The 19,623-nt window shown below is 47.3% G+C and overlaps 1 protein-coding gene across 1 annotated transcript in view; it reads left to right on the top strand.

Moving 5' to 3' along the window:
• The window catches only part of P2RX2 (purinergic receptor P2X 2), a 185,821-nt gene extending 167,174 nt beyond the window's left edge, over positions 1-18,647 (top strand). The window contains exons 11-12 of the mRNA XM_078666011.1: positions 735-812; positions 15,728-18,647. Coding sequence (XP_078522137.1) covers positions 735-812; positions 15,728-15,832 — 183 coding nt within the window. The 3' untranslated portion in view covers positions 15,833-18,647. The remainder of the gene's footprint in view (positions 1-734; positions 813-15,727) is intronic.
• The last annotated feature ends 976 nt before the right edge of the window (positions 18,648-19,623 follow it).

Here is a 19,623-nt window from a genome sequence, read left to right as displayed (position 1 = left end):
TATCATAATGGATGGGATACATTAAACATGAACATGCATCTATGTTCTACACAGTTGGAAGGCAGTGTGGGGGAGGCCCCTGGAGGTGGGCGTGGGTCTCTAGGGAGTTGGTGTTTCGTTGCCCAGGCAGTGGTCATATAGTAGAATCCACTGCCGTCAAACCAGGTAGTTCTTCCTCCACGTCATTCCATTCACAATGGCAGAACAAAAGCCATTTGTTTAAAAAAATGCAAATGCTACAACACTACAAGGAAGAGAAAAACTGTAGTGCTAAATAACATCCACTGAACTGTCCACAGGGTCAGTTAGTTGATAATCCCTTTCAAATGGTAAAGAGCTTCTGACAAACTCTAAATGCAGGAAGTAGAGGCTGTTATGGCTGTATATTTAATGTCTAAAAATTTTATTTGAGTTCAAAACAATAATGAGTAGTTTGGAAATTGTGTGTTGTGCAATAGAGCAATTCTTAAGTGCTTTATGTGCTGAAACCTGCTGACAGTTTCTAAAAACCACTTGGCTGTTTTTCTCTTCCTCACTGTGCCCCCTCTACTGCCAACATGCTTGTGTTCCAGTGGTGGCCACCATAGTGGCAGTAGGTGGCCAGAATCTGACACCTATTTTCTTAGGAGTAAAGTAGTGTAAAGATGTGTAGTGTCACTGATTATCTGAAGAGATGCATCATGTTCGCTCAAGACAAACAGGATTGAACGCACTGTCTTTGCTCCCCCTTCCAGGGCTCGTTCCTTTGTGACTGGATCCTACTCACCTTCATGAACAAAGACGAGATGTACAGCGGGCGTAAATTTGACCAGGTGAGTCTTTCTGTCCTTTCTTGTTGGATTGCTCTCCATGGAGAATGTGGAAGAATGCGATTGGGAGATCCTCATTGGCACAGTGACTGAGGAAACAAGGGACGCAGAGTCCAGACCCAGAACTGAGTTGTAGATGCGTAGTGATGCAGCAAAAAGCCTACCAGCAAAAAGGAGAGAGTAGAGAAACATAAGCAGGTAGGCTCCCGGCACTAAAGAGATGGTGTTGAGGGATGATGTGTGTGCCCGGTAAGACCCATTAGAGCAAGAGGAAGAGGAGGGGGAAGAAGTAGAAGTAGAAAAAAGAAGAAGAAAGACGGAGGAGGAAGGAGGAGGGAGGAGGAGGTAAGGAGGGAAGAGGAGAAGGATGTAATGCGCTGCTTCGGTGGCTAGCCTTAATACCGATCCCCCTCACCTGCTCTTATCCTCCTCAAAACCTCTTTTCAGAACCCTCTAAACTAATTGTTATAATTGCTGCCTACATGGTCACCGGTCGATTGCATAGCATACCGTCTAGTAATAATTTAAGACAATACTCTGATATAATTGTGTGCATACTGCGTGTTAGTTGTAACCGGATACCTCCGTCTCCACAGTTGTTGTAATGTAAGGCACATCTAAGTGTTTCTACTTTAGAAAAGTGTAAAATAAATAAAGCAGAGGTATATGCTGAAAATGTGCTAGAGGTTAGAAAGTGTGTCTTCAGTGTCTACCACTAGTGACTAGGTTTATCTATAAGTGTTGTCACCCACTTACTCTCTATAGGAAACATCATTAAACAAGCATTGGCATAGCCAATAGGTCTCGCTGCATAACTAAATACTAATAAGGTCCCAAAGGCGAGACCTATTGGCTATGCCAATGCTTGTTTTATGCAGTTGAGCATAAAGTGACTCCGCTCAGAAGGGAAACAACAATTAAGGAGGATGTCACCGTGTGCCTTGTGCTCGACTGGCGCCTCGGGCATGTTTACTGTGAACACATGGAAATGCAAAGCCATCAATCAAGCAGGATGGCTCTGTCTGCCCACAGGCCCAGTGGCGCCTGTTGTCTGTTTACTGCGAGAATTAAAGAGGAAAAAGACCGAGAAGGAGAGAGACATTCAGCTAGTAGACTGTGTAATGTTTAAAATATGTGACGAATGTACAAAAAAAACTGCTTCAAAAAGTCATTCCCTTCGTATAAATAACTAAGAAATATTCAATTGCAGAGGCCTTTTCACATCAAAATGAATGTTTATAATTTTTTCCTGGGAGCCCTCTTTTGGTCACAAAAGAAAGTAGCATTTCACCAGATATCATGCACTGAAGTGTTTTTTCAATGACAATGTTCTGAGTAATACGGTTATGAGGGTGGCTGGCCACTTTGCAGGTTGGGAGTGATCTGTGGTTGACGAGTTTTATGATTTACAAGGGCTGACTGCAGCATAGCGGCTCATTGCGTGTCTCGTCTCAAATTATACGTGTGCGCCGGCTGAATTCAGAATTGTATTGTATGTTAATGCCCGTGTCAGGCTACTACCATAAAATAAGCAGAGCAGCATGTGTCAGCGATTCGGAATAAGTGTCTAGTGAGAAGTACAGGCAAATGAAACTAACGAAAAGGAAGGGGGAGAAGGGAGGGGGAGATGTGAGCAGAGCCCAAAAAAAAACAAGGAGAGACACGAGAGTGAAAGTACGAGGAGAAATGCACATGGCGGGCAGGGGAGGGGGCGGAGCGGGGAGAGCGGCATGTGGGTGTGAAGAAGCCGGGGCCTTTGAAGTGAAGCTAAGCTTCACTTCAAAAGGTGTCGGAGGAATGCGGCTGAGGGAACAGACGGCGATTGCGGCTGAGGGAACTGATGTGCACGCGCTTTTAAGCTCAATGCACATGCGCATTGAGCTTAAAAGTCACGGGCACTGCAAGGAATCGCCACGATTCCTTGCTTGTTAGTTAAAGAGTTGTTAAGCCGCAATAGTCTCACAAGCTCGATGCGCATGCGCATCGACAGGCGAGACCTAAAAAGCAATCCCCATCTAGTTACAGAAGCAGATCAGCAAGAACAATCTTCAATGGAACTATCAACCCGGCTACAGACCACCCTGCAGGCTGGAGACAACTACTCTAAGTAGTCTACAGCACAGTCCTCATCAATGAGAAAACTGATCCCATCTGATAGTGCTGCTTGACCACTCTACATCCTACAATTCAATCAGTCATCAAACACCGATCCACACCCTGGAAACACATTTGGCCTTACCTGACAAAGTTCTGCTTTAATTTACCTCCTAAGTCACCAATCAATACCAGCTTGTACAAAACCACCTCAGGGTACCTCAGGGCTCTATACTCTTCCCTTTTATCTTCATCTTCCACATGGAACCACTCAGATCCATACTACCCACCAACAACATCAAGATCCAGTAGTACGCCAGTTATATTGGGGGACAGCCTTTACAACGCGGGCATTACCACGCACTGTCATTACTACGCTGCTTTTACAATGCAAGTCGTTTCAACGACTTGCGCTGGAGGCAAAGGAATAGTTTAATTTTCTATTCCAACACCTTCCCTACTGTCAACGTGGGCTGGAGTTGGAATCGAAAATTAAACTATTCCACTATCCAGCCCTTACAGCGCAAGTCGTTGTAACGACTTGCGTTGTAAAAACAGCGTTGTAATGGCACGCGTGGTAATAGCCCGCATTGTAGTGACATACATCCGTTATACTCAACTCAACCTCAACATTTTCTCAATGAATAACATTCGGTGAGTCAAAACATACCTTAAGCTAATCGAGGATGACTAGCATCTAAATAAGCTCAACACAATGAAGACTGAACCCTCTTGTTCACCACAAGCTTCAACCAAACCCAGATTCAGCCTGAAAAATCACTTGGATTCACCCTAGCCATAGCCATAGACGTCACATTCAGAATACATTGGAAAGAAAACCAAGGGGCACCCAGTCATTCACCTCTAGCACGCTGTGAGGGGAACAGCTCCTAATTTTCCTCCCTGACCGCCGTGAGGGCAATGGCATCTGCTCCAGCAACACCCGCACCGTGAGGGCAACGGCTGTAGTTTCTTACCGCTCGATCCACCAGCAGCGGGAGAACTACAGCTCCCAGCTGCCCCAGCGCACCAGTGACGCGACAGACGCGCCCGGAAGTGCTTGAAGAGAGAGGAGCGCCAAACGCGCTTTGAGGCACCCAGTCACTCACCTCTAGCACGCCGTGAAGGGAACGGCTCCTAATTTTCCTCCCTGACCGCCGTGAGGGCAACGGCCTCTGCTCCAGCAACACCCGCGTCGTGAGGGCAACGGCTGTAGTTTCTTACCGCCGGATCCACCAGCAGCGGGAGAACTACAGCTCCCAGCTGCCCCGCGCACCAGTGACGCGACAAACGCGCCCAGAGGCGCTTGAAGAGAGAGGAGCGCCAAACGCACTCTGGGGCACCCAGTCACTCACCTCTAGCACGCTGTGAGGGGAACGGCTCCTACTTTTCCTCCCTGACCGCCGTGAGGGCAACGGCATCTGCTCCAGCAACACCCGCGCCGCGAGGGCAACGGCTGTAGTTTCTTACCACCGCATCCACCAGCAGCGGGAGAAGTACAGCTCCCAGCTGCCCCGGCGCACCAGTGACGCGACAGACGCGCCCGGAGGCGCTTGAAGAGAGAGGAGCGCCGAACGCGCTCTGGGGCACACAGTCACTCACCTCTAGCACGCCGTGAGGGGAACCGCTCCTAGTTTTCTTCTCTGACCGCCGTGAGGGCAACGGCATCTGATCCAGCAACACCCGCGCCGTGAGGGCAACGGCTGTAGTTTCTTACCGCCGGATCCACCAGCAGCGGGAGAACTACAGCTCCCAGCTGCCCCGGCGCACCAGTGACGTGACAGACGCGCCCGGAGGCGCTTGAAGAGAGAGGAATGCCTCCCGCCCCGCGGGATGCGCGCGGGCAGCGCCGGGAGAAGCCCGGGACAAGGGCGGGACCGTCTGTGGCCGTCCGGGGCAGAAGGAGTTAGGGCTGGGCCATCCCCCCTTCATTTTCTCATCTAAGGTACTGTGCACTCATTGCTACTTGCCCCAGATTTATTTTCTATACCAATGGGGAAAAGGAAAACAACCGAGGATGCGAATGAGGTTGTTGGTGGGGTGGCTAAGGGAGGGAAAAAAGCCAAGAGGCCGAAGGTAAAAACCCAGAAAAAGCGTCTGCCTCATGCGGGTAGCAATTGTGTCATGGACCGGATTGATAGACTGGTGCAAGACTGTGAGGATTTACTAACTTCAGCTCCGGACACAAATGAGATGGTTCCAGAGGGTGGGACCAATGCGCCTATTATTGCAGGAAAGGCCCAAAAGAGGGGCATTGCGGTCATCCCTGATATGTTTTTGAGCAAAGCTTGTGCAGGGAGCGTGACTAATCCTGTGATTTCTGAGGAGGGGGGCCTTAATCCAGTTCTAGATCAACCTTATTCAGCTCCCGCTTGTAGTCCCGACGATGCAACTACTTTGCCTTGCAGTAACAGGTTCTCAATAGTAGCCCAAATAGAAACCCACCATCCCAAAACCAGCTCAGAAGGGCTTGCGCCAGTTCCTCCCCTAAGCGATGGTGTACTCCATGTGCCTGGTTCTTCTGAGTCTCATCAGCAATTGGAGATAAATGTTAATCCACTCGCCAAAGTTGTAAAGCACCTTTGTGACCTGGTTGAAGGAATGCAGGCCAAAATTGAGCGGTTGACAGATGTGATAAACAGTTTGAGGGCAGATCCAGGCTCAGGACATCGTTCAGAAGGTGTTGTAGCGACCCAATCGTCTGGTCCAAATAGATTGCAGGCGGGAGATCGTATCAAGACCACTCCTACCCTGTCAACTCCTATGGGTGTTTCTCAACTTAGAAGCACCCCTCTTAGTGAGCTGGTTAGATCAGGAAGAGGAGTTCCCCATACTAATCGTGAATGAAAGGGAGTGGTGTAGTAATCTCAGGAAGAAAGCAAGCTGGGAAGGTGGGCGGAGTTTGTACAGCAACAGCGAGACTTGTTGAACAAAAACCAGCAAGATTGCAACAAGCCGCCAAACTAGTTCCATCTAGTATGCACGTTGCCCATCGTAATTCCAACCTAAATAAGTCGCCTATGGTGTACCTGGTTAATATCCCCAAATTGAGTCTAGGTAGCGCCCACAAATCCACTGAATCTCTAATTAACAAAGCTATTCATTGGATTAGGTATGTCAGAAGCTGTAGGTCTGTCATTAGGGAGGATATCAGCAGTGCAGAAAGGCTTAGCTTCCCGGGGGATACATACGACTGTATTGGATTAGCTTTCAAAAACCCTAGGTTGGTAGGAGACCTAATCAACCTAGAATTCAGAACATGTTTCCCGGATCCCTCTAGGATCCAACTGAGATCCACCCCCCTGATTTGGCTGACTAAAAATCAAAAGTGTACCGTGGCCAATCCTTAAGCTGTCCCTGCTCTCTTCTTAGGAAGGTGAAGCTGTTTCATCCAAAAAACAATTGCTGTTCAAGCCCTTCTATTCTTGCATCTGGGTTGGTAACACACTACTACACACTGGCACCCATTAAGGGCATCATACCTTCCACAGAAAGTCTCATTCAGGGCCTGAAGAAATAGGAACAGATCACCTCCATCCTGATAGAGCTCCACTGTCTACCCTTGGTGGTTCACTATCTTCAAACAGAGCTGCATCAATTACAAAATCATTATGAACACCACCCCCACTAATCTTTCAGACTAGCTCTCCATCTCGGGTGGTTCTTTGCACACCCACAGGCAGGACACCATATGACTGCAGACTAAGAAATGTAATAAAGAAAAAACATGGCAGCAGGTCTTTTCCATCTGTGCACCCAGGTTCTGGAACAATATCCCCAAATCCCTTAGGACCACCCCAATGCCACTTCAGTTTAAGAAAGATTTGAAGACAGAACACTATCTGACAATACTTTAGCAATCAGCTACCCAGCAACCTCTCCTAACACTCATCGAATTTATGCTGAACTTTGACCATAAACAACGCTCCACTGCCTTTTAGGTTCATGCTTTAGAAATAACACACACGTGCATGCATACATACATACTTACATACCAGACTTGAGATGGAGACGTCAAGGATTAAAAACGGAGAAGACAGGCCTTCTCCGTTTACACACTCAGGATCTGTACCAATGTCTCAATCGACATCAAAAGAGGTCTGACACTCCTGCAATTCATAAAGAACTTGAAGACAGATATTTTTTCAAGGAGAATTACAACCCTCACCTCAACTCCCCCCCTTATTTGGTACCAGCCTCCGTGTAAATGATGCTGAATTTGACTCTTGAACTCTCATGCATGGTTTAGTACTCTGTTGCTTCCCAGGTGTGTTCGCAGTCTGCAAATGGCTCTGCATACATACATACATACATACATCAATTCAGAAAAGCCTTCCAGCACTAACGAGAGCACAATAGAACAGCACTAGACAAACCTTTCAGCACTAATGTAGACTGCTAGGAAGGCAGCAGAGAAGTCCCTTAAGGCTGTATAAAGCGAGAGGTGAAGTGTGTCAAGGCGGTGTGGTATCAGATATCAGCGTTAGAATATTGTCTGACATAAATATTGTGTCCCAAATATCTCCTGCAAAATATCACCCCGTTAAGGGTAATAATAAAAAAGTCTAGACCCAATTGAACAATATTTCTGTAAACATTATTTAGGACAGAGTGTTTATGTCAGACAATCTTTCTTGACATAATATTCGGTCATAAAACAATCAAGGCATAAATGCCACATAGAAGCCTTCCAGCAATAAAAGGAGAGCCTAGTGGGATATAGTAATCGTCCAGCACCAAGGAGAAATTAGGAGAAAGGTGTCAGAGAGGCCTTTAACTCCAAAGAGAGACTCATAGAAGTGTGGTAGGCAAACTAAGGAGAAACTGGTAGAAGTGGGTCATAGCAGCCATCCAGTCCTGGCAGATGGGAGGGTATCAGCACTATGAAGAGATTCATAGATGGCACTGGGCAGCTAAGGTTGCAAACCAGTTGTACATCATCTGTTTTGAACTCTGAACTAATGTGACGCAACAAATGTGCTAATCAATGATTTCTGTTAGTGAAGCAGGCTGAGGCTCCGCAAGCAAAAAATCTAATAGTTCCTCAACCTCTAAATGGGGCTAGGGGAGCGCAAGGTTGGCAGATGGGCCACCTACCATTTTGGGCAAATGTTCTGCATCTGCACCTAAATGACCACCATGTGGCTAACTACATTTTGCAGGCTGAATGATGCAGACTCTTTCCCTAACACAGAGGATGCTGTTGCTATGAAGTCAGAATGTATCATGGACTCAGCTTGAGGACAGAGCTGTTGATTGCACATGGGAAAGTACACCACATGATTCTCCCACTGGTAGAGATGTAGTTTGTACAAAGAGGGGTTTTCCATGGATCTCTGTGGAGGGGCTGTAACTGGTTTGGGCTTTTACAGGGGGTCTGGTGGGAAGAAAGCATCCCACCCTCCTCTGTTTAGCGAGAGGAGTATGCTGAAAACCAAATAGTCAAAAGGTTCAAAATATGTCTTGCATGCTGTAATAGGCATTAGAACACTGGAATGTGGAGCACTCCATTGAATACAATGGAGTGCTCTATGCTTCTACAGACCGGTAAAGGCCTTCAGAGCAACATTCCAATGTTGTTTTCACAAAGGCCTCACAGAGCCAGAGGGGATTTAAACCCCATCGGGCTCCGAGAGGCCTTTGTTTTGTTTGTTAGAACATTCTTCCCGCTAGTGGCAGAATGTTCTAATAGCCTTATAGCCCTTCGTAGCTGGGTTATACCGGCTATTAAAGTCCCGCTCCCTTCTTAAAGGCCCTCGCCTTCGGCTCGGTATAGCCCGCTACGGCGGGCTATAAGGGTATAATGTGTAGCCTTTCAGAGTCGAGAACAGGCACAACCAGGTATTATATATTTGCAATATGGAGAGAAAAAAAGAGATGTTCAAATTATTGAAGGGTGAATTAAGACCAATTTTTAAACATCTAAAAGTAGCAAGGACATTAAACGCTATGTGTGATATAACATATATAATTTATATTTGGAAACACCCACGTGGAATGCATATGTAGAACAAATGTCAAAATGCATGAAATCTAACATTTGGAATAAGGATATGATGTCAACACTAGCGAGGCATTTTGGAGAGTTTGCATAATAGTGCTCAAATGAAGTTTAATATTTTTCAGATGCTCAATGTCTCGGGAAGGAGTGGGGACATATGCATAATACTTTACTGGGAGAATGTTTAAAGACTTTTACTGGAGTCTGTTCAATGGCATGAATTTAACTAAAGATTAGATGATTTTCCTTAGACTATACTCTGGGAATACAATAGAATAGGAATGGGAGTGGGGGAGTCTTTTAGGAAAGAAAAGGCTTAAGAGCAGCTACAGCTAAAGGAAAATATGCAGAGACCAAGGTACTAATGGTGACCGCTTTTGGGAAAATGGTCAGTTAATGCGGCATTATGGGGCATTGTTGAAAGTAAAATACGAATGGCAATTCTCATAACCCAATGTTAAATTTTATGGGACGCGTTGCTAAATGAGTTATGAACGTGTTTTCTTTAACATTGATTTGGAAAAAAGTAAGATAGAAAATATGAGTTTCAGTATTTAAATTGTAATATATTTGATACATGAGTACAGCTGATGAAGCAATAAGTGGATATCCCAAAAAGCTTAGAGATTTAAATTATTTATAAATTGTTAGACCTGATATTCGTGAAGTTGAAGTTAAGGTATTTATTGAGCGCACGATTACCAGGCGGTTTCTTGGCGCTATGGATACGGACCCAGGCGGCAGTGAGTGGATACTTAGACCGGGAAGGCTTGTGAAAAGAGTAGGGTCTTTAAGACTTTGCGAGACTCAAGGTAAGAGGGCATGGATCTAATGGTGCAAGGAAGGGTGTTCCAGAAGGTGGGAGCAAGGACGGAGAACTTAGCGCCCCCAGATCTTTTCTTCCTGAAACGGGGTACAGTCAGAAGGAACTGGGTAGAGGAACGCAGCTCCCTACTGGGAGCGTAGATTTTGATTGCCGAATTAATAAAGGCTGGAGCAGTTCCAGCGCGAGCCTGGAAAGCCGTGCAGCCCATCTTGAATAGGGCCCGCTCCCGAATAGAGAGCCAATGCAAGGATTTAAGTAGAGGAGTGACATGGTGCGATTTAGAGAGGCCATAAATGAGTCGAGCAGCCTGGTTTTGGACCATTTGAAGGCGCCGAAGATCATAGGCAGGGATCCCATTGTACAAGATGTTGCCATAGTCGAGGCGTGACAAGACCATGGCCAATAGGATCAATTTAAGAGCAGAAAAAGAAAAAAAACAGGATATCTTACGAATGGTGCGAATAATTAAAAAACAAGATGACACTACTGAACTGATCTGGGAATGAAAAGTGAGGTGATTGTTGAGAGTGATCCCTAGTGCCTTGACTGAGGAGGAAGGTGAGGGAGGGGTACCCAAGGTGGGGGGCCAAAATAATGGGGTCCAGGGACTGGAGCTGCCACCTGTGAGCAGTAGTTCAGTTCTATCTGGATTTAATTTAAGGTGGTTACAGTTCATCCAGTCCCTGATAAAAATCATAACCGATTGGAAATTGTGAGTAGACTCGGGGGAGGAAGAAAGGTTGAAAATGAGCTGGAGGTCGTCGGCGTAATTGAAGACCGTGACCTCCATCTGCTGTAAGCCGAAAATGAGAGGGAAAATGTATAAATTAAAAAGAAGAGGGGAATGGGAAGAGCCCTGAGGGAGACGCCACACTGAACCTTATGTGGAGTAGCTGAAAAGTCGGGCAGATGGACAGCCTGCGTGCGGCCACTCAGAAAGGAGGTAAGCCAGGCCAGAGCATGTCCCCTAATGCCGGCCGCCTCGACATGGGAAAGAAGGATGGAATGATCAACCGTGTCGAAGGCGGCGGATAGATCAAGGAGGACCAATGCCTGGGGCGTGTTGACATCCATCCCCTCTCTGAGTTTGTCCATAACAGAAAGAACTACCTTTTCAGTGGAGTGTGATGGACGAAAGCCCGCCTGGCAGGGGGCTAAACTGCCGCTATCCTCCACAAAGGCACTCAAAACTTTAGTGACGTGGCTTTCCAGGACTTTACCCAAGAACGGGAGAAAGGAGATGGGGTGGTAGTTGGGAAGGGAAGTTGGATCGGCGCCATGCTTCTTAAGAATAGGGATTATGATTGCAGATTTGTGAAGGTCAGGAACAGTGCTCTGAGTCAGGGAATCATTGAGAAAGGTGAGAGGAGGCAAGGGACAAGCCAAATAGATATCCCTTAGAACATATGCCAGGCAAATATCGATGGGGAATCCAGACTTGACTCTGATAATCAAGGCCAAAAAGGTTTCCCTGGTCAGAGGATGAATGTGATCCAGGAAAGACAGATTGGACGGGGGTTGGAGGTCAGTGAAGGAAGGGGGGGCGGTGAAATGTTGGATTTGATGGCAATAATTTTCTCAATGAAATAGTCGTTAAGAGAGTCACAGAGGGATTGGGAGGGGGAAGGTTTGAGGGTGGCTCTGTCCGAAGAGGCCAACTCATGGACGGTGGCAAAAATTTCCTTGGGTTGGTATTCAGCCGAGAGGATTTTTGAGGAGAAGTAGTTGGTCTTAGCCAGGAGGATAGCTTTTTTATATTAGTTGGATACGGAAATGTACTGCAGTTTCAGTACGGGGCAGTAGGCGCGTCTCCAAGCACGCTCTGCCTGCCGTACAGTAAGTTTCTTATCCTTAAGCTCTGCGTTAAACCATCTGTTGGCGTCATGTGCACGCCTGGTTCTAATGCGTTTGAGTGGGGCCACTAGGTCGCATGCAGTGGACAACCAGTTGTTAATGGTGTCTGCTTGGGATAGAGGGGATAGATCAGTGAGGCTGGGACAGGAAGCTAGGAGAGAGGAACAAAGAGAGGGTACATCTACCTGGTTCCAATTGCGGGCCCATGTGTTTCTGGGAAGAGGGGGTCTTTTAGCAAGACTTTGGACAAGGAAAAAAGATATCAGGAAGTGATCGGACCAAGAACAAGGTGGAACAACAGGGGGGGAGACAGGTATGTTGAGTATGTTGAGTGCTGAGGAGGAGTTCAGTAAATTCTTTCGACATCGCATCCTCAGCCGGATCAGAGGGCCAAAAATTAAAGTCCCCCAGCAGCAAAACAGACGAGTTGTTCACTGCTAGAGTTGCCAGTAGATCCTGGATGGCAGAGATAAAGTGCGGTGTCTGCTGAGGGGGGAGGTAAACAAGTACACACGTAATGGGGGTAGAAAAGGAGGCCGACCGAACAACTAAACAGTCGACCGCCATAATGGCGGGGGATGATAACAATTGGAAGTGGAGTCCAGAACGGACAACCAGGGCAACACCGCCTCCGGCCTTTCCCGCGGATCGGTTGGCGCGTAGGACATAATAAGAAGAAGGGAGAGCTGCACATTAGGCAGAGAGTCTGGGCAGAACCAGGTTTCTGTAAGAAACAAGAGATCTGGTTTGACAGTGTCTAAAAAGATAAATAGTTCAAGATAATGTTTGACGGCCGACCTAGTGTTAAGGAGGAAGGCTGAGATGGTCGGTGCAGGACAGGACAGGGCAGGGGGGACAGCTACAGTTGTTTGGGGGGTTGGGAAAGATGGCAGGGGGAGGGAAGGGATGAGGTTGGCTTGGTTAAGGCCAAGATTGGCAATATCCTCAATGGTAAAGGCACTTAGCGGCCAGGGGCTTAGACTGAGTAAAGTTGCTCCCGGGAATAGGTTAAAAAACTGGCATGGTGAGGGCCCCCTAGCCCCGGCCGGCCGCGGACTGGCACCGACGGGCTTGCCTTTGGCGCGCCGACTGGCTTGAAGGCGCGCCAGCGGCGCGCCCACTGCGCGCGTCCGCTGCGCGACGGATAGCACATAGGCAGATATAGGCAGCGGCCCCGACCTAGTCGCGGGACTCCGCCCCCAACTGCAAGCGACGAGTTACTGCTCCCTGTGTGAGCCTGCACCCTCCACAACAATCGGGCAAGCCCGAGGTGGACCGGGGTGCAGGCGGCAAGACACAACAGGAGAGGCAGGTAAGAGAAATGATCTTAGTGTGCAAATTAGCAATCAATTAACACAACATAGGTTATTTTTTAAAAATAGCTAAAAACAAATAACGCAGTAATTTTAAAAAGAGTATGTCTTGCGGGGTAAGATCTGACTCACAAACGCTCCGCTCTGTTGTCACGCATCCACGGGCATGGGGAAGTGATTCGGCAGATATAGGAAGCGGCCCGACCTAGTTGCGGGACTCCGCCCCCAACTGCAAGCGACGAGTTACTGCTGCCTGTGTGAGCCTGCACCCTCCACAACAATCTTGGTTTGGTTTTCCCCCAAATGCTTTGACTTGACCCTTTCTGAGTTCTGGAATTCCTTTTTGTTGACATTAGGATTCTGTGCCCTTTACCACTGCTAACCAGTACTAAAGTGCTTGTGCTATCTCCCTAAAACATGGTAAAATTGGACTACACCTGATTGACAGATTTAGTTTATGTGCAATTCCCTAGAATGTTGTACCACATGGACCCAGGGCCTGCAAATTAAATGCAACCAGTTGGCCTGCATCCCTCATTGTCCAACCCACTAAAGTAGCCTTTTAAAGCCTGGCTCAGGCCTGCAATTACATTCTGTAGTGCAATTTTAAACTTCCATTTCGATCTGGCAAAATACACCTTTTCGTAAACCTAAACCTTTCTTTTCAATACATATAAATAACCCCTAGGGTAGGCCCAAGAAGCCCATAGGGCAGTGTACACTGTATGTAAACAGTAGGACATGCGTTTGTGAGGTTTACATGTCCGGGTAGTGAAACATTCCTACATTTATGTTGCACTATTGTAAGGCCTACCTCTCCAATAGGTTAACATTGGGTTACTTTATTACATTTAAGAAGTGCTAACTTTTGATTGGGGCATATAGGGATATCAAATTTGGACTCAAACACATTATAATTTAAAATCCTCTTTAATGGCAAACTCATATTTTAAATCACAATTCTGAAAATGCCATTTTTAGAAAGTTGGCATGCTCTTGTTCTAACTGTTTGGTGCCTGCCGCCAGTGTCCTAAATCACATTACTGTGAACAGCTTAGCTTTTGTTCTTTGTGCACTCCTCCCAGTGAGACAAAGGCTACTAGCTGTTGGTAGGATGAGCCATTCTGCCAGGACAGCCTGGGGCGGCACTGTTCCCTGACCCCCTTACACTTCAAAGAATTGTCTCCAAAAACAAACACAGGGGATCCTGACACCAGTCTTTTGTTACTCCAGACTTCTTGAAGACTTGGCAGGGGAAAAGAAGAACTTTCCAGAACCAAATGTGGGGTGTAGCATAGGAAATTCTCCCTCTTCAAGGACGCCTAGAACACATCTTATTCTTCAACACACTCCTGGACCTCTGTAAGACTTCAGAAGGACTGTCTTGTACCCCAGAGGACTGCCCTGCTCCTTGAGGCATGCCTTGCTCCCCAGAGGACTGCTGTGCTGCTTGAGGCCTGCCTGGCTGCTTGAAAGAGAGGTGGACCATCTCCTTGATCCAAGGACTACTAGAGTGACTTCAAGGGCTAATTTGCTGGCCTCCTGTGTTAGCTACAGGGACATGGCAAAGTCCAGAGACCTTGAACCCTACACCTCGTCTCTGCTGGAGCGAGTCCTAACAGTCCAAGTGGTGCCGCCCAGGTTCTGGACCCTACAAAATGTTGTGAAAGGTGCTACGTTTGTCTAACTCTAAAACTTGGAAAACTTGGAACTTGGAAAAATTGTCACCAAAAAGAGCCAGAAGAACCAACCTGCCAGCCGTTCGGCCCGAGATACAACACCAGAGGGCTCTACTTTGCAATAGTTCCCACCACGTTCTACTCTGTAGCATCAAATCCTGTTCAGCAGGACCTCCAAGGGACGATATCCGGCCTCATAGAGCCTTTTTCATTTACGATGTGCAGCTTTGACCTGCAGGAGGTTTTTAACTTGCAAAACGTTGTCTTAGTACAAAGGTAAACATCTTCACTGAGTTCGACGACAGGCTCCCCACAGATTTCCTCAGCCTGGAAATCCGGTTTTGCCTGCTCTGAGCTTTTTCCTACCATCATCGACAGCTTCATTGGGAAATTACTCAGCACTCCCTGAGGACAACGACACCTCCACGGACACTGCCTGCTGCCATGCCCCGCTCAAGTTTACATTCTCCTGGACTTTTCTTCAACATTTCTTCTAAGTCCCAAGGTAAGCTGAGATAGGGCCCAATCCACTTCGTGTATCCGAACCGCGCTCCATCGCCGTCGACCTTAACTTTTGACTTTGCCACGGTCTTGCGTGACCAGATACCGCGGTTGGCGATTTGATCGGTTAGGTGCTAGGTTTCACTGAAAACCTTAAAATTTCATAACTCCGGTTCTACTAACTGGATTTAATTTATTGTCGTGTTGCGTTATTTATTAAAATGTACTTTATTTTCTTAAATGGTTTGGAATTTTTCTTATGTTGCATTTTCACTTTATTACTATTTGTGTGCCTCAACACAGTTAACACAGTGTCTCTAAGTTAAGCATGACACCTTTTGTGCCAAGCTAGCAGAGGGATAAGCACAGGTTAATTTAGTGACTTTTGTGGTTCACCCTGACAGGGATTGAGGCAGTTGCTTGAGTAGGGTTTTCATACCCCTCAATCAATAACCCAATTTCTTGATTGATTTAAGTGATGAATTTTGTGAAGGCAAATTCTTTGATTAAATAGATTTTAGATCCTTGAAAGAAGTGCTGCGTTTATTTGGGTAAGAGTTCCAAGGGCAAACAAATACTCTGAATATTTATCTGGCACCTGGAGCTCCATGTGAACATTCATTTGCTTTTCTATCTTCTCTCTCCTGTAGATCTGGAAAACTTTAGAGGAGCCGGAGACTACTGTCACAAGCTGCAATGATATTTCAATGATGGAATCTCCTCCAGTGGAAATCAAACGTAGCCTCCAGCCCTGACAACCACCTTCCACTGCAATGTCAGCAACAGGAAGGACGGAGAAAGGGAATTTAACATCTATCCAGGAGTGCTTTTCAAGGCCAGATAATATACCCTTACTCTGGTTCACAAACCAAAAATGGACTGGATAATGGGGTGGGATCTGATAGAAGTGCCAGATAACCCAAACCATAGACCATTGTGAATAGGGTGAAAAATAAGGAGAATAAAGCCCTGGGTGTTCACTGCTGCCAGATTAACCTGGGGCTGGGAACAGACTCGAACAGGAATCGGGCCAGACATGTCCCGGAACAGTGACCCCACTCGTCTGGGACCAGGGCTCGACTAGTAAGGGAAATACTTTCACAGAGACTGGGACAATTCCAAGACAGTGACTGTGGCCGGACGTACACAAGGACACAGACAACACTCACACCAGGGTGGGATCCAGACCAAGAGGGACTGGAGCCAGAGACACACAGGAACATGGGCCATGCTGACACTGGGGCCAAGGCCAGACACACACTGGAACACACTGATACTGGAGCCAGAAACACACAGGAACAGGGGCCACGCTGACACTGGGACTGGGACCAGATACACACAGACCTCAGTGACGCAAGGACTGGGGCCAGACACATACAGGGACCACACTGACACCGGGACTGGGACCAGGGCCAGACTAGTAAAGGAAAAAATTTCACAGAGGCTGGGACAATTCCAAGTCAGTGACCGTGGCCGGACTTACACAAGAACAGGGACAACACTCACACCAGGGTGGGAAACAGACTAAGAGGGACTGGGACCAGAGACACACAGGAACAGAGGCCACGCTGGGACTGGGACTGGGGCCAGTCATACACTGGAATACATTGACACTGTAGCCAGACACACACAGGAACAGGGACAATGCTGACATTGGGATTGGGACCAGATACCCACGGACCACGGTGACTCTGAGACGGGTGCCAGATACACATAGGGATCACACTGACCCTGGGACCGGGGCCAGACACACACTGGGACATATTGACACTGGAGCCAGACACATATGGGAACAGGGGCCACACAGACACTGTGACTGGGGCCAGACGTCTCAGAGGCCAGGACGAGACTCACAAAGGTTTCAAGACTAGATACATGCAAGGACCATGCCAGAGCCTAGACCGGACTCACATGGGTACAGGTCTAGAGAAGAACTAGGACAGTAACCCAGACTCTCATACAGATTCAAACTAGACTCACCCATAGACTGGCACAATACGCAAACAGCTTTTGAGATGACATCCACCCCCACAGATGGGTACTACTGGCATCCTATCTTTGAGGTCAGACTCTCACTGGTACTGTGATCAGAACATAACTTTTGGGGGGGCTCAGGTTGGTAGTGTGGTACTGGCATCAGACTCTCACTGATACATTAGTTCAAAGGATTAGACCCCCAGTGGGACTGTGGTGCTTGAATCAAACTCACAGGTACTGTGGCCAGACTTGCACAGACCTTGGCATTAGGCTAATGGTGGGAGTGGGCTGAGACTTTCACCGTGATGGGGAACAGATTATCACTGGGATGGGACGCACAGTCGGTCAGATGTCCACACCATGTGATGCAAACCAACTGGGAGCTACTGATACATCCTACAATGCAACTTCACTGCAGGGGATAAAGCAGCCACCACAGCAACCTGTGTCTCAAATAATAGGATCCCAATGCTTTCTAACAACGTCACTCATTTAGCTGAGTACAAAGTGGTGTTCTGTAGAAGATGTATATCACTATATTGTTCAGAAATGTACACAAATGTGTTAATCAGGAAAAAAGAAATTAAGATTTACAAAAAAATTAAATTTATTGCAGCCACAATTTTGACGACGGCTATATTGTCAATCCATAGGGAAATACAGATTTGCTGTTCGTAACCCCAATTCTCTTTATCTTGATGCTGTAGTCAATACTGTGAGTTCGATATTTTTTGTACCTCAAAATTTGGGCCACGTGATCCCAACCCCTCCCTCGCCTCTGTATTACTCGAATTCATCAACATGTCACTTGGTAAAATCAACAATGCCAAAAGTAGTGTTGCCACTTTTTTGGGGTTTGACTAAAACAGTTTGGGTTGATCAGTTTGAGATGGAGATAAATCTTCCCTATACCGGCTCTTATTGTGTTTGGGTCTGGATACTTCGGCTGTTCCATGAGGGCATAAACTGTGTCCGGTGCCGAAAAAGGTCAATGTAGTTTTGCAAATATAATGTGGCAACCCCAGCTGGATGTGATAGGAATGTCCGGAAGTGCGAATGTTGCATGTCTCATTAGTGCCTCTTCCATTTACTCCTCCCTGTAGACTCCTACATTTATGCTCTCACTCTCCAGACATCCTTGTGCCCACGCTGGTCTGTCTCACCCGTGGGCTTCTTCTGTCTCCTTATGCATCACAGCAAGAAATGGTCAGTAACTTTCCTATCCCAGCAGCTCTCTGTGCAAATCAAGGAAACAAATGCCTCCTGTAGGCACCTACAACCAGACATCTTCTGTGCCCTATGGTTGGAAACTCACTCCATGTTGTCAGAACACCATGTGTCCACTCGCGGGATGTCAGACTGACAGTCTGAATAAAGAGTTCCGGGAGATGAGGACCTAGTTTGCGCCAAATGAACCCACTGTCCCCTCAGTTCTACCCTCAGGCTCATCTCTATACCCATACATCAGAAAGACTACCATTCTTAGCATCCCTCCTCAGACAGCAACCTTTAATTTCCTTGTTGTTCAGCCTTTTGCAATGGTCCTTATTAATGCCTCACTGCATTTGCTTTCTAGAGGCCCTCGTCATTCCCTCTCTCCTCTCGTACACCTTCTCTCCTGCCTAAACACAACCAATAAACTCTTCAGCTTTCTATGGCCCTTATTAAGACTACGGTGGTCCCATGGACTGCGATAGTCATGGTGGCGGTCCGACCACTGCCACAATGTGGGACTGCCTACAGTATTATAAGTGTGGCAGTCGGACTGCCACTAAACCGCTGCTACTGCCGTGGATCAAGTAACCTGAGGTGGTCTGGCAGTGGTTCGAGGCCAAAATATGCTCGGCGGTGCCACATCAGCTCCGCCGAGCATACTTTGAGTTGCATCACCACCACCCTTTTCATGGCAGTCGCACCGCCATGAAAAGAGTGGCGGTGAGGCAAGTCCCCCTTGTGCCTCTGTGCACAGGGGTGCATGCAGGGGGGCACCTGCTGTGTCCCTGTGTTGTTATGCACCCCCAGTTCCTGCACGGGAAGGAATGCATGACATTGAGCCTTTAAACAGCACTGCCATGGAACCACCACGCCTACCGGACCACAAAATTACTTGTAATCTGTCAGGCAGGAGAGGATGATTTTCAGCAGTCCTGGAGCGGGGCAGCTGCATGCCACCCACACCAGGACCGTAGAAACTCATAATAAGGTCCTATGACTCTTAGTTCCCCAATGACCCTAACTATTCCTTAACTTGCATTTTCCTCTACACCTTCCACCCGTGTTTCACCTCTCTTAAGTCAATGGCTCAGTTTCTTCCTTCTGTAGATACCCTCCCAGTCTTCCCTACTCTGTGCCCCTACTCTTTATATTAGCAATCTCTGATTCTCTGTCCCTGCAGTGTCACTGCCATGCATAGATAGGATTTCTTCTCAATTGCCAGTTAATTTCCAGAGACCCTTATTATCGCCGCAATGGTCCTACCTGCTAGAAACATACTTTCTATTTGGCCAGTGTTCCATCAGTTTACTGAAACATCACTTGCACTTAATGCACCTTTAGAGACTAATGCTGG

Source organism: Lissotriton helveticus, chromosome 11, assembly GCF_964261635.1.
Source record: "Lissotriton helveticus chromosome 11, aLisHel1.1, whole genome shotgun sequence".
Classification (NCBI taxonomy): domain Eukaryota; kingdom Metazoa; phylum Chordata; class Amphibia; order Caudata; family Salamandridae; genus Lissotriton; species Lissotriton helveticus.
This window is presented reverse-complemented; position numbering and strand designations above follow the sequence as displayed.